Source organism: Cygnus atratus, chromosome 7, assembly GCF_013377495.2.
Source record: "Cygnus atratus isolate AKBS03 ecotype Queensland, Australia chromosome 7, CAtr_DNAZoo_HiC_assembly, whole genome shotgun sequence".
Lineage (NCBI taxonomy): Eukaryota > Metazoa > Chordata > Aves > Anseriformes > Anatidae > Cygnus > Cygnus atratus.
In genome coordinates, this window is record NC_066368.1 from 18,037,819 (window position 1) to 18,065,629 (window position 27,811).

Below are 27,811 nucleotides of genomic sequence, written 5' to 3' on the forward strand. Positions count from 1 at the left end.
TCTATATAAACCAGCATTCTGGCATTGTGAAAAGAACCAAAGCATGCAACAATGTATGGGTAAGGAGGAATCCTGTGATGCTAAGGGTAATATTAATATAAAGTTAGAGAATGACTCATTTCTAACTGTGTGACTAATGCTCTGAGTAAATAAATTACCCAAGACAAATGACTCAGAAATAGATGCTGTAGTATTATTATTGTTTTAATCAGATGGCTAGTGCTGTTGCAAATAAACATGAAGCTTGATTTCAGATATAACAAATATAGCTGTACCCTGCAAATTATGTCATAGTGCTGCTTGAGAATGTGCTGCACATGCCAAAATTGCTTATCTGAGGTTTTGTTTTCAGTTTTAGGTGGATGGTATAGCTAGCAACGGGGTGTCTAAAGCAGCCTTTAACATGGCCACTAAGAATCTCAGCAGTGGACTTGGACAAGAAAAACCTAACGTGGTAGGTATTTCTTTGCATCTGGGAACTGTAAACAGTGGTTTATTAAAGCCTTATCACAGGAACGTTCCTATAAATAAACTTCTCACACCAAAGTTCTTAACAAATTGTTTGATGAATATAATGGAGAACATTGATATGGGGAAAATGGGAGGATCCATCCCATCTTTGCTTGGGGTCAATACAGTACCTTAGTAAAACTCCCCTTATGGAGACACGCAGTGTTGTATCAGTAAGAACCTAAATGCCTTGTGGGAGTTGTACTTGATATGGTTGGTTTTGGTATAGCTTATTCTAAAACAATTTAGGAGAGAATGGAATGGAGTCCTAACCTCAATAATGATAAGCTTTATGTCTGAGCAAATAACTCCATGGTCTTTTTTCCTGAGCATACTATTTGGTAATTTGGAATAATAGTGCTTTCCATATTGTAGACTTCTGTAAGGCTAAACATACTGGCTATTACTGACTGCATGCGTTCCTGTTAGGCCATCATCATTTGGAATATTAGCTAGGATCTACTCTTAGGAAAGCATTTTTTAAATTTTAATAAGCTTGCTTATTATCAGTTAGTTTAGCCTGCAGATAGTAATAGAATTTATAGCGGTATTCTGGTAATTTCACGATTCTGAACGCACAGTGATACCGACCAAAATGGTGAGGTCACTACCTGGGTGGAGATGACAGCACAGCTTGGCACTGCTACGCCTCTTCCAAAGTATGGCCTGAGTTCTTCAGCCCAGATCCACTTTGCTTGAGCCCCCATGCTGTAGGTACTGTTCTGGATGTTTCCAGAGAGTGCTGCCTACATGTCTTCTCTGCATCAAAGAAGAGGAAGAGAGCGCGAGGGGGAATTACTAAAGCATAAATGAAAGACAAGGAGTACGCAACTTCACAGAAGTTCCCCAACAAACGCTTCCTTAAAAAGCAGCTGTGAAAGGCTGCTGGTCACAACTCCCTCTCCATTCCTCCTCCCCCTGCCCCTTCTTTTGTGTTTGTTTTTCCCCTTTGGCTACAGCTTATAAGGTGGTATCATAATGCCAGTCTGATTTGACGACACCACAGCTAATGCTGATGCATGCTTATGATGGGAAGAGAACACAGACCGCAGATTTGGGAACACTGGCCTCTTATTAGGCAGTACTGCGACAGGAAAATGTCTTAAGAGCAGTGCCTCGACTAGTAGTTTCTATTCCTTTGCTTTTGTTCAGTTGTAAATGGAGTAGACAACAGATCGAATAACTATTGACGTAGAGAATAACACAAATTATGTCAAACAAGGACTTCAAACAGTGTGTTTTGAGGTCAGTAACCTCTGTGCCTAGAACTTTGATCACAGTGGTAACAGCCATAACTTAGGTGGATGTACATGCAAAGATAAATAAGTGGCTTTTCACTGAATGTTACAAGCAGAACAACAAGATGTTGGTGGGGTGAAAATGTGTGTTTCCAATAGGCTCAAGGAGCTTCAACAAAGGAAGCTAATACTGATGAGTTAATTTGTTGAAACTCCAAGCAAGGTTGGGTTTTTTGTTTATTGTTTTTTTTAAGAAACAAACAAACCAAAACAAACAACAAAAAACCTGAGATGGATCCTGGTTTCAATAAGTAGCTTGAAGGAGGAGTCTTTCCAGGGCCCTGCCATATCAAATGGAAGACAGCATGTTCTGTCTGATGAAATGTAAGTTTGACTGCTAATCAGCCAATCCAAAACATTGCTAGATTAATAGACAAACTGCCGTGGATACAATTTCTGCTAGATTAATAGACAGTTTGCTGGGAATACAGTTTCTGGGGAACTGAGGCTGTTTGTTGAATCTGTGATCGGCTTGAGATAAATAGGAATTCCTTTTCAGGAAATTAAGATATTTACTTCTAATGTTTTTCCAACAGAGTTGGAATCTTTCAGAGCTTCATTTCAGTGCTGACCTTGTCTGGGTACATGCAGTACAAATCTGAGAATGATTGTGGAATCCTACAGCTATGTTTTCCACTTGAGGGGGCCTGGGTATTTTCATTTCCATTTTGGGGTCAATCTGAACTCAATACTGGTTTTAGTTTAGAGGTGAGAACCGTCCTTTCTCTGCTGTCTCACTACTTTCTGTTTATAATTGTTGCTTTTCTGTCTTTGAGTGAGAGGTGAGAAGAACAGTTTTTCACAGTTTGTGAAGTGCTTGAAGATCTCTGGGCACAGGGCGCTACATAAGCGCCAAGCACGTAAATTCAGAACTCTTCTGCCATTTTCCTTTTTCCTTACACCAGTCTGTGCTGTGACTCGAATCAATCTGCTTGTAATCAAATTTAAACTTTCTTGGTGACTAGGTGTGGAAGATTGTTTTTAACCACAGACTTTCTAATTCATTGAAACTAGAACTCCTGCCTGATTTCTCTCTGCAGGAAAGAGATCCCAATAAACTTTTTATTAAGCATTTTCACTGATTAGGTAGTCTTTCCTAATCCTATGAAGAACAGTCATAGTGTGTCAGCTCAGTGCTGTTTGCATTTGCATCAAAATGTGGGAATTAAAATGAACTGGTTTATCTATACGTTGTTTAGTTTATGTGCTCTGAGAGAATCTAAGGTATGAAAACTGGCATAATAAGGAAGTCATAAATCAGACTGGATTAGGGTTTTAGGTCAGGTATCTCAGTTTCACTTTATATTAGACTTGTTTTGTGCCTGTGAATGGAAACAAGATCATATTGTGTTACTTGTGGGGATTCTCTTACTTGCAGTTGTCCACCACTGATGCCTCATGATTACTGTAGCAGTACTTTTGTCATACCTTCACATGGCGGGGTAGTTGTACCTTCCTTCCTGGCTTGCGTGCTAGCTCTCTTCCTCCACTCTCTCCCCTTCTAAGGGGTGATGGAATGAAGATAAGGTACATGGCTCTTTTCATCTTTTGATGATTTTAGAGCGGTTAGGCAAAAAGTATTGGAGACCAACATCTTAGCCCCATCATTTCTGCTTTGAGTGGATATACAGAGGTTTTGAAACCAAAAAAATATCCTTCTCTCCTGTCGTATGTGAGATATAAAATGCTTTTGTTTTCTCTTCCCATCTGTGAAATGGCTGGCACCAAAACCAGCTCTGTAGCTTCCTTATCTGACTTCCTTGTCAAAATTGAGGATAAATACAACATATTTGGTTAGCGGTGTTCATGAGATTAAGGAGTCTAAATGTGCATCATCAGGACGTTATGTGTGAGTGTCAAAAGAATGTTTTGGTCCCAAGATGTCCAGTCACATCTTACAAGATATTAAATACTTGGTGTACATCTTGCTGACCCGTTCAGATTAGTCATTGATTCAAAGAACTTATTTTGATGACCCAGATGATTTCTGTGGGTCCTAAATTCCCATTAGACCAAGTGTGCGTACGGATGATAAGTTATGTTTTATTACAAGAAAATAAATATTTTGGTAACATTAAGGTTCCTGCAGTGAAATGCAAATCTCCTATACAGGAGAGACCCTGCAAGTTACTTTATATATTTTTCTTTTCACAGTGTATCTAAAGAGAAAACAGAAGTATGTAATTATAGATCTTTTTTGTTTGCATACGTAGTTTGTACTGACCATGTGAAAACCTGAAATCTCTAAATAGGCTTCTTGAGTAAAACCAAATTCATTGCACACAACAGACTATTCACTGTAATATTTACTCTAAAAGATCGCCAATCCCAGAAATATCAGAGGATGTAACTATGGCAAACTTACCCAATGTTAGCATAATGTTTGGTTGTTTCTCTTCTTTGTTACTAGGTAGCTGGAGCTTTTAGGAACAAATTTGTCATTTATAGCACAGCCCCTTCCTACGCAAGACTCTCTAGTTCTTTGCAAACATGGACTTTAAAAAGATATTTTTAAAAAGATTAGCTTTTGAGTTTCAGTGTCTGTCGTTTTAGTTTAATCTCACAAGGACATATATAAAGTGTTTTCTCAGCATCAAAACCATAGGTGCACCTTTGGTTTATTTATCCGAAAGCAAAGTCATATGGTTCAGGTACTGAAGGTTTAACTCTAGTCTTAGTTGTGGTGTTTGGATGTCACCCTGTGCTTAAATGCTTGTTTTGTTCAGACAGACATCTCCCTGCTCCTGAAGGTGGTTGAGGAGGAATGCCAGAGGTGTGCTGTTTCCCTTCTGCAGTTATCCCCGTCTGTGGACTAGTTTGGAAAAGGGAAACTAATGTTTGGAAGAGGGAAACTGTGTCCTTTATGTCCTTGGAGAACTAATCCAGCTCTTTCTGGATTGAAGGTGTGTCTGGCCAGAACAGTTCAGAGAGAAGCCTTTTTTCTTCTCCTGCGTACCCGCATAGGTCTGGTCCCCTGTTTTAACTTGATCCATAATCTTTAACATCCATGGGAATTTCATGTCAGCATTTAAGCCCTGGGAATACAGAACAATGCAAGTGGAAAATCTCAGTGCGGCTGAATTTTGACAGGAGGACCAGGTAATTTTTATATCTGGTAGTGCTGGATGAGCAAGAGTTTTTCGTAATTGTCAGTTGTAATTGTCAACTATTCTGTTGTATTTCAAAGTGCTTGTTTTGAAACTGTCACTTCTTTACCAATGGCATTTTGATGGATGGATGATATATAAACACTGGGTTGAAAGAAACACCATAAATATATTCAGCCAAGCAAAACCAATACGTGTATTTACAGGAGGGTAATTGTCTGTGGGGTAGCAGTCATGGAGCAAAGGCCATTGTTTTCTCTACTGAATGCTCTGCCACTTGTCGCAATCATTTTTACGATGATGAACACTATTTCTCAATCAGTGGGTTGTGAAGTTGCATGTTTTCCAATTAAATTTTGTGTATTTAAAGATAAGTGTAAAGATAAGTGTGCTGAGCTAAGTGCTTAGGAAGCAGAGAGAGAGTGGATTAACGAATGGGGCCAAAGGAGAGTGTACTTGCAACAAGATTTTCAGCTTTTTACATATGTAATAGTTTGAATCCATTACCTGGTTTCAGCTTTTTTTTTTCTTTTTAAACAAACTGCAAAATAGGAACTATGGCAAAAGATGATTCACCTCCAACACCTACTACATCGTCATTGACTTGTACTCCTAAGCAATAATCAAGGACTCGATTTTAAATGTTTACCGATTTGGGGAATTTTATTTGAAATGTCTGAACTAAGGCACAGAAGGTTTTTGTTTTGTATAAAAGATGGACACCAACAGCTCTGCTGGAGAGTAAAAACCTGTAAATTAAGTTGTAATTGTCTGGTTGGGCACAGAGAAACAGAGGTATTGGCAGGGAAAGCTTTAGCAAGGAAGGGTTGTTGCTTTTCTGTGACTGCTGCATGCTTTTTTCAGTTTGGTTGAAAGAGGGCAACCACGAACTCTAACCTCATCTCCGATCTTCCTGAGAATAGCTGTGGAAACCACTTGGCCAGCAAAAAGTCTGAATGGAGAGACTGGTGAGGCCAGACTACGCCTTTGTACTCTCCTAACTGTTATTCCCATGTCTTAGCTGGTGTTGTTAGATACACAGGCCGTGTCCTAGTCCAGAAAAACTTCCCAGGCAGCATTCATCCGGCCTTGCCTGGACACTCAGCTTGGGCACTTGGGCTTAGAGGTCTCTCAGTGCGCAATTTGTCATCAGTGAAGTGAAAGAACATTTCTCCTGATGGCTTTTCAGACCACCCATGCTAGGTTCCTGCTTAGAGTGCTTCTCTCTGTCTTTCTCTCCCTTGAGCCAAGCGGTGGGGAGATGAGCTTTGGCTGTGCAGAGGAACAGAGCAGCTCTTCACAAAATCAACAGTTGTTAAGTGTCACAGAAGGCATAATTGAAAAGAGCCAAGAGGTGGGTGGGGAGTGAATGAATGGATGGTTTCAGTGTAACCTTTCTTGGGTTCAATCTAGCAAAGATTTAGGCATTGGACTAAATTTATGCCCTTTGTTTCCTCTGTAACCTGCAGTTTCCCCTCTCAGATGCGTTAATGTTTGGAAAAGCTGAGTTCTCGGGTTGGGCAGCTGTTGCCATAGTTGGGCTTAGCTTTTCTGTGATCACATCTGATAATACTAGAGCCCTTCGGGTCCCTTTTTAAAAACTAATGTTGCAGTTTTTGAGCTCATTTGTACCACTTATTTTATGCACCCACCATTTGTCATCAAATAGTTTTGCTTGACTGTTGGTCTTTTGACCCCACAATTTAAAGCAGGGAAAAAAGAGCATTAAAACATACTTTAAACATGTATGTCTACCAAAGATATGCATACATACGCAACAACAAAAAGTAATCCCTCCCCAGGTTCTGAAGAAATTGGAACAGAAATCTGAAAGAAATACTGGGCTCCTAGACGTGGCACTTTCCTTTAGATATGTGTGATATGTGAATATAGCTAAAACAAATCAACAGTATCTGATTTTTGAAACCAATGTTCCTAATATTTTTAATGTTAATTAAGCTGTACTGTATTTATTTTCTAAGAGGAAAAATTGAATAAGAACTGGTATAAACTAGTATGACATTCCTGTAGTATAGAAACAGGATAAAAATAGAAGTAACCTGAATGGAAATATAAGCAGGAATGGCAGAGTGCCAGCAATCCCTAGGACATAAATCTGCAGGCAGCTAAACCAGAAGTCTGTTTCCTTACACTCTTCACATTGCATGATACGGTTTGTATAATTTGAGAAGGATGTTGCTTCTTATTAAAGATGTCACTCCTTATTACCACTTCTCTCCAGAATATGACCAAAGCTTTGTAGCTGGCTGGCTTTGAATTAGAATAACAACACCAGTGCTCTGTTGCAGTTTTGGGGGGTTCTTGGGTACTGGGTTTACATGTGGCCTGCACCTGTTTGGTGCTTGCTTCAGCTTTGCCTCAAGCTGGGGCTATGTGAGCCCCACAGAATGAGCAAGGAATTCCTGAAAATTTCGGGCAGAGTTGCCTGCCAGATAAGACACTTGATTGTGGGTGTTTGTTGTTTTTTGCTTGTGTGTTCTTTTTTTGGTCCCCCCATTGCCACTGGGCTTGAAACTGTAGGGCTTGGAGTACAGTGCTTTTGCTCCTGTGGTAGAGTATCTTAACCACCATGCGGTTGCTAGTTTGATGGAACTGACAGAGTTAGAATGTTACAGCCTGGTTCCAAGTGTTTATGAACAAATAAGTAGAGGTGATACAAAGCTGGGCATCTGAAGTGCAGGCAGGAATGGAATAATGAATGAAATGTTTGCCATCCAAGTAATATGCAGAGAGTCAGTGTTAGCAGACTAGTTACACTATAGCAATACTATGTACACCTCAGGGCATGAGATTCCGTCATTTTAAACCCTTACAGATGATCACATGATGCATTAAACATCCTCTAATTTTATCCCTTTTGTCTTAATTTACATCGCAGAAGAGGTGAAGAATTCTGAAACTAAAATTGAGGGGTATGCAAAACTTCTTCAAAAGCTTTTCAAAATTAAGTAATGTAAACTAAAACAAAAAAGTGGTATTTTGAAGTGCATAAATCTGTTCATGTGATATTCATCAGCACAAGAGTCTGAAATTGTTTTGGTAAAGCAGCACATTAGTTTGAAATGTAATCTTTTCACAGTAATGCAAAAAATTTGGAAAGTGTTGATACCTGACAGAGAGCTTACAAGATCAGGTAAACTTGTACACTTAGAATGGAGTCTGTCCTTGTATGCAAAACCTGTTGATTGATTTGGACCACTCTAACATTTCTCCACGTTTATATTTTCTCCAATATTATTTGCGGGTGACACTTCCTCTTGTTGTATTGCCTCTGAACTTGTGACTGATGTGGATCATATCCTAACAGAATATTGTCCTAACCTCCTTCTTCCATTCAGCACAATCCATTCCACTTCTGCCGTGGACATAATTGTGCAGTGTCTACAGCAAAACATTAGGGAAATACTAGAAATATAAGATTGGAAAGAATCTCAAAAAGTTATCTAGGCCAGGCCTTCAGTGCATCTAATGCTTCTTTAACTTCATTCTAGGAAATACCTGCCTCAAGTCTAAATCAAAATTCCCGTACTGCAGCTTACATTCATGAATTCTTTCTTGTTTCTCAGCAGCCACAATGTATTTCCTTTGCTGTTACCCATTCCAGGTTTTAATATCCTTTCAAATCTTGCCTTTCCTAGACTAAAACTCGGCGTTGTCATTTTATCCTTTGTTAGTTATCTGGAAGTTTAGTGCCTAAGGTTGGATGCAGTACTTGAACCAGGTACTACATTCCATTGCAGAGTCAGCAGAAGGGCTGCTTCTCCTACCACAAGGAAACGTAAGCGTGCAATTAAATGTGGTTTTGCTTTGGTGGAGTAAGGTAAAAAGTTGCCACCCTTCAGCCGAGTTGTGCTAAGTGCCCACGCGTCTACTCCCAGTTAGGCTGCGATTGCAGAGAAAAACAGGTTTGAAGAAATGATCTCCTGCTCCGCACCAGGCTGGCTGTATGTCCAGTCAGTTCCTGGGTCACGGATGGAGAAGGCGCCAGCCATTGCTGGCCAAGGGACAGAAGCAGCAAGGACTCCTCGTGGTCCCAAATATCACTTATAAACCCTACCCAGCCAGCTGCCTACTGCAAACACGGTTATGCAGGTCCCTGAATACCAGCCCAGGGAGCAGTGGCTTGGGTTTAGTTAGATTTCATTCAGTAAGGTGGGGAGTTCTCGGTGACTTCCACAGTTTTGGAAGCCCCACGGCTCCTAGCAGTAAATGCGTACGCTGCCTCCAGTCCTCCCCACCACCTTCAGGGCAGCTGCCTGGGGGCTGGCGATGGCAGCAGTTGCTGGTGTATCATGAGGACGATTCCGAGTCCCCAGAAACTGGTTTTAGGAGGAAAAACGTTCGTGTTGTTCGTTCTCAGACACACTTTTCACTTCCCCAGCTTCACGCACGGCTCGTTCTCAGCGCCGTGCGTATCAGCCGGCCCGGTCAGGCGGCGGAGAGGATTTGACGTTCCCTCTCAGGAAGCCGTTTTTCAGCACGGCATCCCTGTCAGGAGGCGGTCGGCATGGCTCCGTGCCCCGGGGGCAGCGTGCAGAGCGCTAATTCCGGGTGCGAGGAGGAGCCGCAGGGCGCCCCGCTGCTCGCTGACGGCCACCCCACAAACGACCTTCTTTTCTCCTCAGGGCACGGCTCTCCCTGCGGCACGGCCGCGGCCAGGCGGGGCGGGGGCCAGGCGGAGCCCCGGGCCCGGGCGCCTCCAAGGTCAATGCCGCCGGCTCCGTGCCGGGAGCGCGCCTCCCCCCCACCCCCCGGGCGCGTTCCCGAGGGCCCCGCAGGTGCCGGGGGGGGCGCGGCGGGCCCGGCCCCTCCGCAGCGCGCTGCGGCCACCACGCCTGCGCCGTCCGCCGGGCTGAGGGGGGAGCGGGCGCCGCATCCCCGGGCGGCGCGAGCGGAGGCTCCGGCGCGCCCAGCCAGGGCCGAGCCGGCAGACAAAGGGGCCGAGGCGGCCGCCATGGGGGAGCAGCTCCGCGCCCAGCCCGCCGCCGCCGCCTCCTCCTGCTCGCGGCTCGGCGGGCTGCTGCACGCCGGCCGCCCCCCGCCCGGCCAGCCGCTCGCCAACGGCGGCTGCGGGGAGGCGCCGCACCCGCTGCTGCTCCGCGCGGAGCCGCCGCCGCCGCCCGGCCACGGCTCGCCGGCCAAGAAATGCAGGCTGCGCCGCAGGAGGGACTCGGGCAGGCGGCACCGGCCACGTAAGTGCCCAGCGCGGGCGGCCCGGCTCGGCAGCGCCCGGCCGCCACCGTCGACCCCCGCGCCCCCCCCCGCGGCCGGGCCGGGCCGGGCCGTGCGGGCGGAGCGAGGCCCCCGCTGCTCGCCCAATGCGGCGGCGCCGGCCCGGCCCGGCCCCGCCCTGCGCCAATGGGGCGGCGGCGGGCGGGGAGCGGCGGCCCCGCACAAACGCGGGCGGCGGCCCCGGCTGTGCCCGCAGCCCCGGCTCCGCGTCCCGTCGCGTCCCGTCGGCTCGGGCGGCTCCCAGGGGTCCTGCCGGCCGCGCCGCCTCCCCGCCGCGCCCATGAAGCTGATCGTGCACAAGCAGCGCTGTGAGTAGCGAGGGGGGAGGCAGGGCCCCTCGGGGCGCTGGGGGCGGCGGGGTTACCCACGGCTCGCCCTGCCCGGGGTCCCGCGGCTGTCCCGGGCATCTCTGCGATCTGCTTGCTTGTACCGGCTCGTTACTGATCAGCGTCCTTTATTTACTGGGTTGTAGCTAACTTGTGCACAGGCACGCAGCTACCGAGTGATTCCCAGTTAAACTCCACAAGCAGGCAACTGGGGACGCGCCCTGGTGTGTGCCCCACTCGCCTCTCTACCCCTCAAGTAAAGCCAGCAAGCGTTGGCTTTCTCGTAGGAGTTCGGCGTGTTCCGAAGGGTAATCGGGGTAGCCAGGATCGCAGCTACCCACTGCCAAAGCCTGAAGATGTTTCTGCTCAGTAGGAAGCAGTGTGCGTTCAGCTAGCCTGGATTTGCCTCAGTCTGAAATGAATGCTTACAGACTTCCCTCAGCAGAGCGAAATAGTCAGGAACATCCTTGAAGAGCTGCAGCTTTCCTTCTGCCTCTTAAACGCTTCTGCTGAGCTCTGCCTACCCCTTTCCCTCCAAATGTTCTCCGTATCGATTAGTGTTGTGGTGCTTGCGGTACCTGTGGCTATTTAAAGCAGCCTGCGACCAGATCTAACGTGCTGGTGACCCCATTGATCTCTGCTGCAAACCAGCTCTCTAAGTCTTTGTCCAGCTCCAAAATTTCCTTCGAGAACAAAACTGACAGAACTTGGACTAACTTCAGCCTTCATCTGGTGGAACTAAGAAGAGTCAGCACTTGCATATCAAACTCTTCATAATGCTTAAAACTATTCTGAAGCAAAGAATAAGGCTTCTAGCGCGATCACTTGAGTAAGACAAAAACAAGGAATTTCAATTCCCTCCCAACTTGAGGGGAAAAATAGCTCATCAGCATATAGAGCCCAGGTGACAATGGCTGTGTTGCCCGACATGTGCAGCAGCTGAGCCTTCGGTTCTGCGGTTTCTTAAGAGGGCTGTAATGAAAACAGCAGCCAAGGGAAGAAGTGCTTTTTAAAATTCTCTTGTGGGCAATTTTTGTCTTTTATTTAAGATGCATAAATTGTTGCTGATCTCATCCTTTTATTCTTGTCCAGAAAGCATATAAATTAACTTGCAATTTAGTATTAGTCTTCCAGGAAAGCATGATAACACATTATCCCAAGCTTAAAAAGTTGATTAAATCTGACTTGCGTTCTGGTACTGCATAGCTTTCCACTGCATCTATCTCCAGAGAATACTACACGGTCCTGTTTTTCTTGTTTTTGTGTTTAATCCTGCTCTTTACAGATGTTTGTTCTGTGCTTAGGGACACATTGCAAAATGTGGTGCAGTTGCCACATGGTGTGTAAGACTTGAATATTGATTGTGGGATTTGCTTTGCGTGGTGATGAAGCTAATTGTCATTTCCCAATGTTCCAAAAATGAAACTCTCTGTTGCAATTCTTCCTTCAAATCCTCACAAACTACATGTTTTCTTGAACAATTTTACTTCCTGCCAAGGTGCAGCAGACTTCTGCATTCCCAAGCCCTTCTCCCCTCTGAGGAGGGAGGGTTCCCCTTGAAACCCGTGTTCTTTGCTGTTCTCAGTGCTGAGAGAGGATCTGGGAACTGACTTATCTCCTGCCAAAGAGCTGGTCTTGGCTTTGTTTCTTTCTTGGTCGAACCAGGTGAGTTGTTGGGGATGTCAGGCTTCCGCCAGTTTTCTGGTTCAAATCACTGGGGCAGGCCCTTCGTGCGGCTGAGGTTTGTTACCTGTCTGTATTGCAGCACGGTGTAATGAATCCAGTTGTGATGCCTTGTGCTCTGTAGTGCTCCAGGTGATAATAAAATAGTCAGATGTTGTGAATTCTGCCAATTTCGAAAGCCTGCTGAAGTCACCGTGTTCAGTATAAATGTGATCTTTGAACAGAAGAACGAAGAACAGTTAAGTGCCTTCATCGATCCTACCCCCGCGAAAGAGCACCGTAGCCAAGTAAGATCCAAGATTTCCGCATGGCAGTTACCTGGGCGGATACTTGACGGCATTGTTCTACATCAGGCATAGGGAAGAAGCCAGCTGGATGTCTTAATTGGATTGCTCTTCTGAAATTAAGATAAAGCTTTGGGGTCTCTGTTCAAGCAGTATCTTAGATCTCTGCACACCTCAGTTGGTAATAGGTAGAGGTCAAATAATGCATGCTTGGAGGCAGCAGGGCTACTTACACCCAATGTGCCTTAAAACTGCCCCGATCAAACACTTCTAAGTTGCAGCTTCACAGTAAATAATGCTTCTGGCCAGTATTGACATTGTTACGTCTGTGGGGCACAGATGCAGCGTAGTTATGCAGCACTACTTATACTAGGTATTTCAATGTGAAAAACCTTTTTTTCAGTTGTGGTGATGTTAAATGTGGAATGCCACGACTTAGAGAATGGATTTTAATGGAGAGCACAGGAGTGAAATGGTCTGGGTCTTACTGCTCCTTGACACAGTGAACAAGTGCTGCTGGCTACTGATGCTTTGTCCAAGGAGTAGGAATATCCCACCATTTTTTAATCTTGTAAATTATTTCTGGAGGCACGCCGCTTTTCAGGTCTCCAGCTGATTTTCCTGTAGGCAGATGTAAGGGCTGCTTGAGGAATGGGGCTGGTCGTACCCAGCCGAACCAGTGGGCGTGTTGTGGCGAGTGAGCATCCTGCGGGTTCCAGCTGCATACTAGCCCTACCTCGAGGTATGCTTTGTCAACAGGAGAGGGAAGCTTAGATCCTCTCGCTGCCATCGGGCAGGGCGCTGTCAGATGCAAGAAGGAAAATCTTGTCAAGGTGATTATCACTTGTAGCTTTGTGAGTTTGGCTTTTGGCTGGTCGTTTCCTTCTGAAGTTATCCAGATGAGGTAGTGACCTAGACTCACGCTGCTGTCTTCAGAAATGGGTTGGTGGTAACAGAGGTACCTACATGTGGATGGATGGTCACACCTGTCTGACAGACAGCTCTGCTTTGGGGGTTGAAGACTTTTCTTCATCTTTGTGATGAGGAGGCAGACATTCAATAAGAGCTTGCTGCTGAAAATGAGCTGCAAAGCTGCATTTACTGCATGTGTGATTTATTTAGCTGTGTAAGGTTTGGAGAAACTTCCATTACTAAGCGCTTATAATTCATCTGTTAAGCTACATATTCTATTTTTGTTCAAAGGAAAACAAATGCTTCCATTTCAAAACATATGTTTGGATTGCTCAGAATAACTGTGCAATATAGGAAGGAATGATTGAAATATACATGTAAACTATTATTGCTTTATAAATGGAAAGCAGCTTTCAGAAGCTGTGAGGAGAATATCCTGTCTTAGATGTGACTTTCGTTTTATTTTTCCCCCCTCTATTTTTAGTTTTGGCTTTCTCTCCCCTCTTCCAGTCCCAATTAAAGCAGGAGGAAGTTCTTAGCTCATCAGTGCATCAAGCCATGGAAATAAGATGTAAGCGAAATCATAGGATTTCGTCACATGCATCCAGGAAAAAAAACAAGACAACAAGCAGCAGATGCCAAGGTCTTTTATCTGAGATTTATGGTGAAGGTATCAAAGAGTATTGATATCACCATTCAAGTTACTGATAAAATATTGAGATACTGTACCTGCGCTTGAAGGAAAGAATCAATTCAGACAAGTGCAGGGAAAGGGAATTCCTTATTAATGAAAGGAGTCTCAATGAGACTGGCCAGGTTTGTGTAATTAAGGTTGCAAAGGTGTTACTGCCAGTTCTAGGGAGATGATCATAGCAACTACCTTTGTGTAATGATTGCTTAAATGGATGAAAGGGATTGCCCTCTGTTATCCCCTTTAATTGGGGGCAGTGTTGCTGAGTGGCTTGGGAGTTCTCCTTTACTTCTCCTGAGTTGTGGAGGAGGAGCAGGCTAGTCTGATATTCTTCTCCCTGACCCTGCCTTAAATTCTATGTTAGCGGAAGGATTTTTAAAAGTTAAACGTGTTCAATTTTAAATGTAATGTGCTTTATAGGAAAAGCTTTGTGGGTTCATACTGTTCATAGCTTGTGGAGAAACTAGGTGAAGTGTATCATGGAATTTCTCATGAGTAAACCTTTCCCCCAGATAGCACAGCTGTTGGTGTGCATCAGATTACCTCATTATGCAATGCTGTGGATACCTTCTGTTTGCATTGTCACATGCTTCTGCAGCTAAGTTTTGGAGTAATGGAAATTTTTTCTCTCTAGCTAACAAACCAGTAAGTTGGTGCAGTTTATTAACATACAGAGAATAAATCTTCACAAGAAGGTAAGCGGAACTTTTGATTTACGCAAGGCTTTTAAGACAGCATGATTCGTCTTGACGCTTTCTGTATCACTTCTGTCGGACCTAGGGCTAGATCTCATAGTGTTACCACTTTTTATGACTTACTGCAGCGGACTGGTACAGTAGGGTAGTTTTATTTTCTCTACAATAACAGATTTCATTGAGCCAATAGGTATATCGTGTACTGTCTCTGAGAAGAGACATCGGCTCACAAGTCTTGTCAGAGAATTTTCGCTAAGGAGAAATGCACTTCTTACGCTGTAGAGGCATTTCTGCAACATGTCCAGATTCTTCATTTTTTCATAGTAAATCACATGATTTTGAGTTATCTTGAACTATCGGCTAGGATGTGGATCTGACTGATTTCACTTCTTGCCTTTTTGGTTTTTAACTACTCAGGAAACTGAACTTCTGTGCATCATTTTATGTTATAAAATCCGAGTGTTAAATAAAATAACACTTCTCCCCCTATCTCCTCTCAGGTCTGTGGAGACAGATACCTTTCCTCATACCCTCTGGTTGCAGAAGTGATAGCCCTTGTAATTTTGGTGGCCTCTGAGTGGTGTTACTGTCTGCATTCAGGGAGGTAGGAGAAGCCGGGACCAGCCTGCGTGCATGTTCCTGTTGATACTGCGTTAGCTGAGTCAGGAAAGCTGAAGTGTACGGGTACCCACTAGGTAGGGTGGGCTGTCTAAAAATGTTGGAAAGACCTGATGGTGCTTGAGTGTTGTGTTTTGTTCCAGGGTATATTGATAGTTACAGGAGGTACAACAAGTAAATTGTTAAAATAGTCACTGGGATGCAGAAGTTTGTACTGTGATTCCAGCCAGTTACGTGGAGGTTATGCAAATTTTAGCAGGACTCATCAGGAACTTTGACACTTGGTTTATGTCCTAGTTGACCAAAATATGTTTCCTTTATTGCAAGCGATTTGCAGCAGATCACCGGTGTTAGCAGCTGTGAAGAAAACTAAGCTGTTCTCCTGCATAGCTGAAATATCAGTAGTTGTGGTCTGGTCTTGTGCTCTTTATTTACTTGTGCTAAGGAAAACTGCTGCTGTTGTAGGAGCAAAGTTCTTTTTGTTCTGCAGCTCGCTGTTTGGCTCACAGCAAAAGGAAAGAGCCTTAGATTCATGGAGAGAATAAACTGGAAAAAAAGAGTTTGTGTTTCCACTTGTTTTTTAAATGAGCATTGCATACCTATCCCAAGAAATACACAGACTTGAAGTAACTTGATGGTGGGGGTTTTTTGTTTCTGTTTTGTTTTACAGTATTTCTTGTTAGTTAATGATTTAATTATGACTCCTCAAAGTTAAATGACTGCCAGGACGTTTACATCTTATGAATAACTCAGAGCTATTAGCACTTATGCTTTTATTCCTGGCTTTATATTTAATAAGGGAAAGGAATGTTTCTCCCCCCTCAAAAACTAAATCTGCACTATAACTGTACAGCAACTACCAGTGCAGGTAGCTTATAGCAGAGTTTATGTCCATAATGTTAGGATATTGGAGTTCCATGTATTCTTAGGAATAGGCTGGGTCTGTATGGCAAACTTCCTGCTTGCATAGTTAAGATATGCTCTAGGTGGAGGAGACTTACTGTTCCAGTGCAACAAGTAATTAAAGATCTCAGTAGCTTAAGCAAAGATTTGTGCAAATCACTACTGGGACTGACATCCCGAATTCCACTGCGTTGCAGTGTTGTACAGTGTGGACTCGGCTATTTTTGCTTAAGTATTTCTCTTCTACTTCCAGAAGCGATCGAATTACAGGTTACTACATGGTAAAATATTTCGCCCTTTCAAAATAAAGCCTGTTTTTAAAACACTTGTTTCAAATTTTTCTCATTTCGGGGAGCTGACATGCATCAATTCTGTATCGGACATATCTTCCCAAACATCAAATTAGATTTCATTTAAGTGTCTTGGTGTCTTGCAGCTTGTAGGGAATGGAAAATGAAATTAACCAGACTTTACCATAGGTAACAGTAGGTGCTCTTATGGAAAGTGACTGGTAAGGAAGCACCTTTATGGGAGTTAATTGCATTATGCCCTCCCTGTGTTTATGGAAAGCAGGGTGAAATTGAATTGTTTATTTGGCATACAGTAATGGAGCAAAGAAGCCATTTTAAGCATCTGACATTTAAAGGTTTGTGTTTTGTTTTGTTTTTTTTCTCCTGGTATTAACAATTATGAAACTTAGCCTTTTGAATTATTCAGTCAGGCAAGAATGAGGCATAGGCTGAGACCCTTGTGGTAAGAAGTGAGAGGCTAAGCTCCTTTCAACCTGAAACTTAGTAACTTCCTACTGCTCTGTGATCACCCAAGGAAGAACAGCGTGATCAGTACCTGATGTGCTTATTAAAATCTTTTTCTAAGTTGTTTATAGCCAGGTTCACTGGCAGAAAAAAAGTGATGCACATAGTATCGGTGGTTTGGAGCTTGTATCAGCATTAAGATGCGGTACCCTCGTTGGTAGCATTGTGTTTCTGTCAAGGCTGCTTGCTTTTCCCTAAAATCAGAGAGGTGATTGCATGACTGCTCTTTTTGAAATCCATCTTGCGTGTTAGCAACATACTTGAGCACTTTTAATTTTAATCTGTCTAAGAAGTGCTACTAGAAGCTGCCTTCTGTAGTACGTGTGTATAACTTCTGTGTTCTTACTTCTCAGTGCTTCATGGAGTTACCTGGCTTACTGTTGAAAATGCATGTGGGTGTGTATATGCAAGTAGAGCAGGAAGACCAACCTCATTCAGTTATTGCAAAAAGAAGAGGATGCTGGTTTTTCTCTTGCTGCTAACAGTACAAAGACTTTTGTAGACCTGGGACGTCTGGGGCAAATCCATATGCTGAGTGGCATTTCTTGCGTAATTGTATGATAGCTAACGTACACAGCAGAAAAGGGAATCTATGCTCTGAAAAGATGACTGTCAGTCGTGTTTAAACACTGAATTTAAAGCAGCTCATTCTCTTCTAATACATGCAAGAATTGTAGTTCTGACAGAGACACTAGTTGTGGTGGGTTGTGGAGACTCCCACTATGAGGGGAGAGTCACGGGTTGCTGCTCTTCAGGCAGAGCATTGCCATTGCAGAAATTCCAGTTTGTGTCAGAAGGGGGTTTGTAAATGTTGTGCTGTGGGAGTGTGACTCAAGAGATTTTGCTCTCCTGTTTGGTTGTGTCCCCTCCAGTTTACTTTAAAAACCAGTGCTGGGAGTCAGACCGGGTGTCATGCTGTAAATGTGCTCCGTCAAGAGGTGCTGACTGGGGAGTAAAATGTTTTCCTGGAAAAATTATTCTTGCATTCTACAACCTGCTTCTCCAGAGAAGGATTTTTGGGGATTTTCTTTATTCTTTTTATTAATAGGCTTTATGAAGTCTTAAAGAATGCATGTGACTTGGAAACATGAGTGACCACTAGCTTTTAGGAGCAGGTGCTGATGCTGTAACTTGCACTGCGCTGAACTGTCATTCAGCAGGTATTTGAAGTGCTATGGCTACCTGTGTATTTACATTGGCTTCCTCTTTCTTCCTCCCAAACCCCCATCCTCAGCGTTTCCATGGTTTGGAATGGATATCGGTGGAACGTTGGTTAAACTGGTCTACTTCGAACCTAAGGACATTACTGCAGAAGAGGAACAGGAGGAGGTGGAAAACCTGAAAAGCATCAGGAAATACCTGACCTCCAATACAGCCTATGGCAAAACTGGCATTCGTGATGTCCATCTTGAACTGAAAAATTTGACTATGTGTGGACGCAAAGGAAACCTGCACTTCATCCGCTTTCCCAGCTGTGCCATGCACAGGTTCATACAGATGGGTAGTGAAAAGAACTTCTCCAGTTTGCATACTACGCTCTGCGCCACGGGAGGTGGAGCTTACAAATTTGAGGAGGACTTTAGAACGGTATGTGAACGGTTCGTGTGGGTTCAGTGGGAAGTACTTGGAAGAAAAAAGTCATGGGAGTCCTATTGCTTAAAACTTGCAGAGAAAATAATGTGTTTTGCTCATCCTAAATGGTTAAGACTAACAATGCATATTTGTTAATTGGTGGAATTGCTGAGAACATGGAGGAGGCAAGGGCAGGTGGGGAGGCTCGTGTATTCTACTGAAGTATGACTGCTGGATGTCTTCAGTAAATGGTTCCTTAGAGTGCAGTTGTGGTGGTTGGATACCTCATAGTCAGCTGAGGGTGTGTTACGACAGCTTTGAAGTCTGAGACTACAGCTGTTCATCTGTATGTGTATTGAAAATGCAGAAATGAAACCATACAGGCTGGAGACTACACTCTGGTTCCCTTCCCCTGCTATTAGTCCTTTTGGAGGCTTAAGTCGAGATTGTGGAAGACTAAGCTTGGAGTAGGGAAAGAAATAGTGTATGGAAGCATGGCAATAGCAGCTGGCTTTTGATTTCAGGTCTGGGAGTAAGTCACCTCAAGAACTGTCTTTCTTCAGGTGACAATGTCCCAGCTTTCCTAGAACTTCTAAATAACCTCTGCAGGAAGCTTTGGAAGCTGAGGTAAATCTGAAGTATTGAGATACATACATGGCAGGCAACTGTCTTCCCAGTGACTTTAAAACACAGTTTGTACAACAGCTCTGTGTCTCTTTTGCACAAATTCATTTCTAAATTCAGTTAATTCATTCTGGAGCTGAGACTGTTGCTGAAGTTTGCACAAAAAGCACGTATTTCTGCTGGGACATATCTCCATATGTTTCTCTAGAAAAATGTGAAAATGCCCTGGTACAGTCAAACTAGTCAAAGAGTAATGTGGAGTATTTACTCAAGCAGGTCTGACACTTGTACCTAGCTTCTGACCTGATCTTGACGGTGAGGGATGGCTGGGGGCGACAGGTTACAGCAGTTTCTCTTCTGTGACTGCTTCAGTCTACAGAGCTATCACACTGATTTATCAGCTGCTGTTGAATGCAGTCCTTGACGGCATGTGCTTCAGTTTTAATTCCAAGCAGCCATTCCTGCACTACAAGAGGGTTTTGGTTTTTTTTCCCTTTGTTAATATCCCTCACCTACCAAATGGTTAAAATCCTGTGATTCCTCGGGGAAGAGGATGCTGCAAGAGATGAACATCAACTCCAACTGTTGTGCAATGATTTTCAGTAAGCATTGGATGTGGAAGAAGCTAGTCTAATGAAGGACTGTCAAACTTCTGAATTGCTGTAGCAGTCCGCTACTAGTACCAGATTTCTTGCCATTTAAGGGACTTGCAGCCAGCCTAAGAGTTAGGTTCTGCTGATGTTTGAGTTCTCAAAAGGAATGGTTTTCGTTTTTCTTGCGTTGTGTAGGGGATATCAGGTACCACAGTCTGAGGTGAGTTTAGCAGTAGTCAGTGTGGCCTTAGTTCAGGTTTTGGGGCATCCTTGCACATGCCTAGGGATGATTCAGGTCACGTTATCTAGTAACAATGGGAGGTCATTTTGAGGCTTTCTGAAGAGGCTGACTATTCCTTTGGAAAGGTCAGCATTCCCAGACTTCTCTTCCATCGTGGAGCAGCAGCTAGAGTTGCCTCCTGAGTACAGAAGTTCACGTACCATGTTCCTATAGCTGTGGAATTGAACTAGTAGCTGCTTGGTGGCTGTCACAGCTAGGCATCTCTCTCCAGAGCTTTGGCCTTATGTGGTGAAAATAGGCAGTTTACAGGGAGGGAACCAGTTTATCCCAGCTCAGCTGAATGTAGGGCTAGAAGTCTTAGTTGAAGCTGAGGCTGTTTTACTAGCTATTGTACAAAAATATGAGGTCACACAGCTAATTCCTGAGGCACCTGGGCATGAAGTCCTACACTGCGTGCTATGACACTTGCAAGCAGTTTAAGATAAAACACTTTAAAGGCTGTCTTGGGGGGTATTGGGTAGCATGATGCAATCAGTGAAGTGCACTCACCTGAGATGAGTGCTTCGGACATCTTGCAGCTATCCAATTCCACACTGTATTTTAAAGCAAACATTTATTGGTTCAAACTGTGGTATCCATAGAGTATTACAGAAGCAAAATATTGTCTGTTACAGGAAAGTTTGCTTGTTTAATATCACTAGAAGGGTTAAGTGTCCTGGGTACTAGCACTTAAATTGTCACACCTCATTAGCCATTTTAACAACAGCTGGCGATCCCAGTGTGTTCTGCTGACTGTAAATTGGTGTTGGACAACAGCTTCAGAATTGTTCTCAAAGCATTAAAATGCCTGGTTCAAATATTTGATCACTCATGTACCTGCAGAGGTAGAGAACAAGTGCCGAGTCTCATATCCTGCTGCTGCGGGATTCAGTGTTATATAATGCCTTTTAGGGAGGAGGCGCTTTAAATGTTGATGTTCCTGCTAGAAGCAGTGTGGAAAAACTGAGGTATGGTTCTGGATGCTCTTAATTCCATGAAGAAGTCTAGTTAAGTGGTAATAAACTCATGAAACTGATACAAGTAACATGCTTTTGTTCTAGCCCTCTATTTCCCTATGCATATACTTTAAAATTATTTGTCTTTCATGGTGTTTCTAAATGCTTGTGGGACTTCCAGAATTGCATAGATTTTGGACGAAAGATCCAACACACTGCAAAATAACACTCAAATCCCAAAGTAAGTTTTCTTCTAAGGTTGCAGCCACTGTTTCTCCTTACAATAAACTAGCAAATACTCTTACTTGCCTATTCTAGTGTCCAATTCTGAATCCCTAAATAAGTTAAATAGGCTTGTTCTAGACATCTGTGTTGCTGTTGTATGTTAAAACAAAACTGGGAGGCGTCTTCTGTTTTTCTGACAGCTGTTTTTTGTGCCATAGGAAGGCAACTAAACTTACAGAGCCAGCTAGGTTTGACTGACCTCTCCCTTTCTTGTGATCCACGCCGATGGGTAGAAGGAGACCTGGAAGAGTCTCTGTGGACTGCTTGATGACTGCCAGCGATAATGTTCAACAGCCTGCAAATTATTTAATTCACTCTTAAGATCAGAATGCTTCTGTTAGAAGTAGGAAAACTGACTGTATTTGTTAAACTAGACCACAGAAATAACTCTACCAAACATATGGTTATATTTGATGCTCATTAAAGAGCATCAGTAAGTAATTCACTAAAAGGATTGTTTCCAGCTTAGTTTTTTCTTGTGGGTATATGTTTTTTGTTGTGTTTTTTCTCCCTTTCTTAATGACTGGTCCTTATGGCTGACTTTTGTTATTTTCAGGTAGCAGTGCTGTTGAGGCACAGATGAATCAGTCACCTAATTCTGCTTATCCTCCTTCCTTTCTCCAAATACTTACTGTCACCTCACATCTTCTATGAATGTTAAAGCCACACAACCTCTTTAAATGAGGAAAGGACGTGGTCTTATTTGCCTGTGTACCTGTAATATAAAGCGCTTATGCTCTTTGCCTCCCCCATGCTAGCAGGCGCGCTGCTTTCACAGAAGTATGCTGTTAGTATTACAAAGAATAAACAGGCTGTCACTTCGTTTTGTAAAACAGGTCACTAGGAGGGATATGTGGAGGCTGAGGGAAGAAAGGCCTATTCAGGCTTCTGTCTGAAACCTGCTCTGCTGCGGGATTCCCGCTGACTGATAACTGGAGAACCTGACTTGGCTGCACTGCAACTTCACTCCACTTCACTGGCTCCACTGGAAGCAGGGCCTGAGCCAAAAGCCAGTTGCTTAATAAAGCACATTTGGGGGGTGTGTGGGGGGGAAAGCTGTTACCGGCACAGACTTAGACCTTGACCTTCCCCTTGACCATACGAAAAATGTTTTAAGACTAAGCTTGGCAGTTGGAGAGCGTTTTCCTCATGCCAGTTACTGGCTGGTTTTAGAGCTTGCCTCTGTGTCAGGGCCTGAGTGCCTGGGGATGACTTGTAGGCCGTATTTCACTTTGGGGGGACTGGGGAGAGGCAGTGTGCGTCTCCTCCCTGCCCAGGGAGGGAGGACATCCTTCTAGCTGCCTGGCGAGAGGGCAGGTGCTGAAGAGCATCCTGGACTGTCGCTTTTTTGCCCAAAGCTGGTGCAGTGTCTGTCTTCTCTTCTGCCTCAGTGAACGTTAGGCTGACCTTTTAGTTGTGATAGACTTTGTCTTACTTGAATCTGAGTGCTATTTCCCAGCTTCAGGGTGGGGAAGGAGCTGCGGGGAGTACCCTCACCAGAGCTCGAAATGGAGCAAGTTTGGGGGCTGGAGGGGCAGTTGAGGTGAAGACAATTGAAATGTGAAGAAAGCAAAGTACCTATTTATGAAAGTGGAGGAGAGGTAATGGGAAGGAGACGGAAGGCAAAAATAGACTGAGCCATTATAGGAAACAAAAACTGGAGCAAAGCCCAGAAGGAATATAAAAGCCAGCGTGATGCAGTAAGTGAGGCTGTTGTAGCTGATAATTAAAAACTTGCAAGAAGTTAAATTCCGAACAGTCTGTTACAGAAATATTTTCTTAGTTCTCATTGAAAGTCCAAGACACAAATGAACTTGTAACTGCACCCAGGTTCTGCAGTTCCTGTGCTCTCCAGAGCTCGGTAACAGTTTGAAAATTCAAACCAGGTGAAATCTTTCATGAGCTGAAGCTTCTCCGAGGAGATGTACGTGTCCTGATGCTGATCCATCAGGCTTCTGCCCTCTGCAGGTATGTCATGGCTGCCCTCAGCCCCTCTCAGGGGGACTGGGCTGTTCCATGTCCTCCTTGCCTGAGGTGGAAATACTCATGAAAGCAAACATGACCCAAGTCTTCAACTGTGCTTCCACACTACAAAGAAGCTGAAAGTTCGTACCTCTTTCTTCTGTTTTTCCTGGCAGCAAGGCTCTGCCAGCTGCCCTGCTGTGGTCAGGGCAGTGCTGATCGTGCTGGGTTGAGTTACTGTTATGCTGCCTGATACAGCTAAAGCTTGTTTGACACTATGCATGTTACAAAAAAAGCCTTGAACAGACTGTTGTTTTGCAGCACTCCTTATGAGTTTATGCCAAGAGGTGGGCTTTCATTCTCCTTAGGATAGCATCTGTGTATGGCAACAAGGGGCCTTTTGCATATCCTTGCAATCAGCTCAGTTTTAGGAGCTGGTTGCTGAGGCATGCACTGTCACATGGAAGCATTCACTGCTCCTTTGCTGTGTTGCACCCACTTATAAACATGGCTAAAATTCAGAGTCCCTGCTCTTGATGGTCCTGAAGAATTCCTAGAGATCCAATGTGTTCTGTTCCCTCCCTTCACCTGGTATTTAAAAGCAGTCTAAAATGATGAATTTCTACGGTCTGGCCATAAGGTAGAAAAACTGTTCTTATAAAAAAAAAAAAAAAAGTGCACATGGTTTTGCTGTAACCATCATAAACTTTTCTTCCAGGGTCCTGTATACTGGTCTGTTCTGCTGTTCTTGCTCTCATAGCACAACTTTCTGACGTACCATTTTTTGAGAGGCACCATACTGAACGTAGTTGCAGGAGTGTGGAGCAGGATAAGTAGAGCAGTGTGCTGCCTGCCGTCATATTAGTGGCTGTGAAGGGCTGGTGAACATTCTACAAATGCATTTTGTAAAAAGTTGTAGGAAGAACATCTAATGCTCTTCAGCTCCTGCAAGGAGAAGTGTGTTGAACAGCTCAAAGATGAGGGTGAGTAGGGTGGGGTGGTGTGAGGTGGTGGCAGCAGAGAAACACGTACGCCTACTCATACATTAGTTACGATGTTTTCAAGCACATCTATTTTGTGATGCGGTTGAGCTGCTTCAGTCACTGTGAGTGGAGAATGAATAGAGGAAAAAGCAGTTTTATATACAGTGAAAGGGACTGGGAAGGGTTTGTGGCCCTGGCCCATCCTGGCTTCTTGTGTGAGGCTGGGTTGCAGTGTTTCTTGCAACTGTGTCCTAATTTGTGCTTAGGGAAAAAAAAATAGCTTGCTGGGCTGCCCAGAGCCTCTGAGATGTGAGGGTGAAGAGCTTGCAGGTTGCTCAATGCAGGCAGGCTGCGTGGAATACTGATGCCAGTCTTGCTCATTCCAAAAATGAGAAACAGACTGCTGTAACAGTTCAGGAAAATAGTTTTTCAGTCTGCTATGAATATCATACATGAAAGAAAGCAGTGTAAGTCTTTTCTGCTTGCAGTATATCAGCTGTTAAATATAGCACAGAACCATAAAAAGCAGAGTAAATCTTAACGTGGCTTTTATATGTGGAGGGTTGGACCTAATAAGACTTCTGTGCTCAGTGCTTGAAAGAAGCCCCTGATTACTTGCTTTTGTTCTGTCCTTATAAAAGTGCTGGGCTGGCTGGAGAGCTGGTAGAAACAAGCATTTTGTCTTTCTGCACTAACGCCAGAAGTGTTTTTTTCTCTTAGATTTGTATTGCTCGTGTTTTGCAAGTACTTAAGATTACGTATTTATTGAAGCGTAATACTGGTGAGACAAAAGCAGCTTGTCGCTGGTTATTTGGCCTACAGGATGACCAGAGATTTTGACAATAAGGGCCATACATCCACTAACGGCTCTTCTTTGTGTTGCAGGCTTCTGTTTCATAGCATGTTTACGTATGATATGGCTGGATCGTGTCTTGTCATGCTGCTTCTAGGTCATACAGTAAAATGAGGACTATGAAACTCCAGAGTACTTTACCTAGAGAAATATGGCTGGTATACAATCGTCTGTTTTGACAAGCTAGTGCAACACTTACTGGTTCTAATAGAACAAATAAACCCTCTAACTATTAATGCCTTAGTGAGCTCCATACAACATCGCGAGAGAGAGTGCATGAGTTGTTAACTGGTAATCCCTTGCACTGTATGTCTCTTGGAGTTGTTTCTCTCAGTCTAATAGCAAGAAATAGCTGAAATCCAAGATATTTGCAAAGACAGCCTTAAGATTTTTTTGTAATGCTTCTTTAATTTTCTCCCCCAGTTTGTGCTTACTCCTTTTATTTGCTGGGCAAATGGTTCAAGACTTATAATGCCTTTCTGTAGTTGTAACTTGTATAGCCACGTGGTAACCAAGGGAAGCATATGAAGGGATTGTAAAATTGCAGGAGGAAATGCTGAAAGAAAAAGAAGTGATCCCCACCTGTGTCTGTTGTCCTATGAATAGCTTTATTTATACTGAGGTCTTTGAGTTTGCTTGGTTTTGTTTTTTTGTAGAAATACTTTTCTATAGTTGCAGGATTTGAGGACTAGCAAGCATAAAGTGAGGGCAGACCCAAACAGTAGGGCGGCTTTCAGTTCAGGCTAGTTAAAGCAATGTAAGAGCAGAGAAAACTTAAGGGGAGAGACTTAAATAGCTCAAAAGAATGTAACCTATTGGCTGTGCCTGTTCCACAGAAATAGCTTCTCTTTGTAGTGACTGAACATATCTTCCAGAATTAAAAATAGGAGGTAGGTAGCCCCATGGATCTTATCTATTAGCTGTTATAAAAACATCCTGCAATATGCAAATGTTTGAGAACCTGCTCTCAGCTGAATAGCTCCCTTTTGTTCTTAATATCCTGCTGCTTTTTCTGGTAGAAGTGGAGTAGATAAGACCTACTGTGCTGGTGTGGGGATGCAAGTGACCTCAGGATTTGCATGTGAGACTTTTCTATATTTTCTTCCTTCTCCTTACGCGTTTAAATTCAATGTCATTTGGAAAGGAGATTTTCTACAGATTATCACTGTATCCTGTTTCTAGAAAGGAGTGGGATTTCTAACTCTAGTAAACAGAGTGCTATGATAAGTAGGTGTCTGCTTAAGTACAGTAATGGATGACCTGTAAGATCCAAAAGAATATGCTTTTTAAGCTCTTACACTTGTTTTTCTGCCTTCTGCTACAGTTATTTTTTCTATGAATATTATGATGGGGGCATGGGCCTGAGGATATTTTTGGTTTTTAGATAGATTTTTTACCAAACACTGAGAATACAGTGTTTTTTTTAATGAGGCATTTTAAAATACTGATTGTAATTTAAAGAAACAACTCTCATTACTGGAGAAATGCACTTGAAAAAAAAAAAGGCAAGTCTTTAAGTATAATCCACTGCATTTTTAATGGTTATTAACATACGAATGTGCACTTCGTAAAGCTTGAATTATCTGGTACTTTAAATGCAGTTTCTTGACCTTACTGCTTCTGCCAAATATTTCATTAAATTGCTGGGAGATGTAGATGGATGATGAGTTAAAGCACTGGGCATCCTGACAAATGCTACTTTGCCCACATGTCAGATACTGTCCCAAAACTGCAGAGCACAGTCCTCATGGCATGGGGATGAGAGGAAAAATTTATTGCTACAGACTGCTGTCTGGGAGGAAAATTTTTCCTGGACTGCTTGCAGAGCATGGATTATCCAAAAGGCAAAGGAACTGAAGGACAGTGCTGCGTAGCACCTTGTTTTGGGAGGTATCCATTGTCAGGCAGAAAGCTAACTCCTTGTATATTGGACCTCATGCTTGGACAGATCTTCGTACTGTTTGAGTAGCATAATACATTACTGTTAAATTGATGAAAGTGCTTCAGCAGTGCCTTTTGTCCTTCTCAGTGTTGTACTATACTAAGAAATATTTAATTTCTTGTTCTATTCCAGATTGCTGATCTACAACTCCACAAGCTGGATGAATTGGACTGTTTGATCCAGGGCCTGCTTTATGTTGATTCTGTTGGTTTCAATGGCCAACCAGAGTGCTATTATTTTGAAAATCCTACAAATCCTGAACAATGCCAGAAAAAGCCTTACTGCCTTGATAATCCATATCCTATGCTGCTGGTTAACATAGGCTCAGGGGTCAGCATCCTAGCTGTATACTCAAAGGACAACTATAAGAGAGTCACAGGATCCAGGTAAATTTAATTCTCTATATTTTTTCTTAATAATTGAACAGATGAAAGCAGACAGCGACTACAGGTGCAGCTTCAAATTATTCTTATCTTCCCATTTCTTTAAAAAACTCACTAGTAGCAAGGCTGGAAATATCCCAGGATTTCTTCGGAGGAGGGTGTAGGTCAGTGAAATCACTTGTTCATTCAGCTTCAGAGCTGCTTTAATCTCTCCTTGGTGTTCTCACCTACTTCCTATCTCTTGCTGTGAGCTACCAAAATAGACCTGTTCCAATAAATAAAT

At 43.4% G+C, this 27,811-nt stretch overlaps 1 protein-coding gene across 8 annotated transcripts in view; it reads left to right on the forward strand.

Annotated features, from left to right (window-relative positions):
* The window catches only part of PANK1 (pantothenate kinase 1), a 43,899-nt gene that overhangs the window by 6,870 nt on the left and 9,218 nt on the right, over positions 1 to 27,811 (forward strand). For 4 of the 8 annotated variants that reach the window (XM_035567783.2, XM_035567958.2, XM_035567700.2 and 1 more), the window contains 3 exons: positions 353 to 454; positions 18,330 to 18,682; positions 27,278 to 27,531. In XM_035567783.2, the coding sequence (XP_035423676.1) occupies positions 18,347 to 18,682; positions 27,278 to 27,531 (590 nt within the window). In that variant the 5' untranslated portion in view covers positions 353 to 454; positions 18,330 to 18,346. Of the gene's footprint in view, positions 1 to 352; positions 455 to 4,534; positions 7,957 to 9,890; positions 10,129 to 10,320; positions 10,477 to 15,402; positions 15,455 to 18,329; positions 18,683 to 27,277; positions 27,532 to 27,811 lie in introns of those variants that run through there. The other 4 variants (XM_035567532.2, XM_035567619.2, XM_035568021.2 and 1 more) reach the window with 4 other exon arrangements.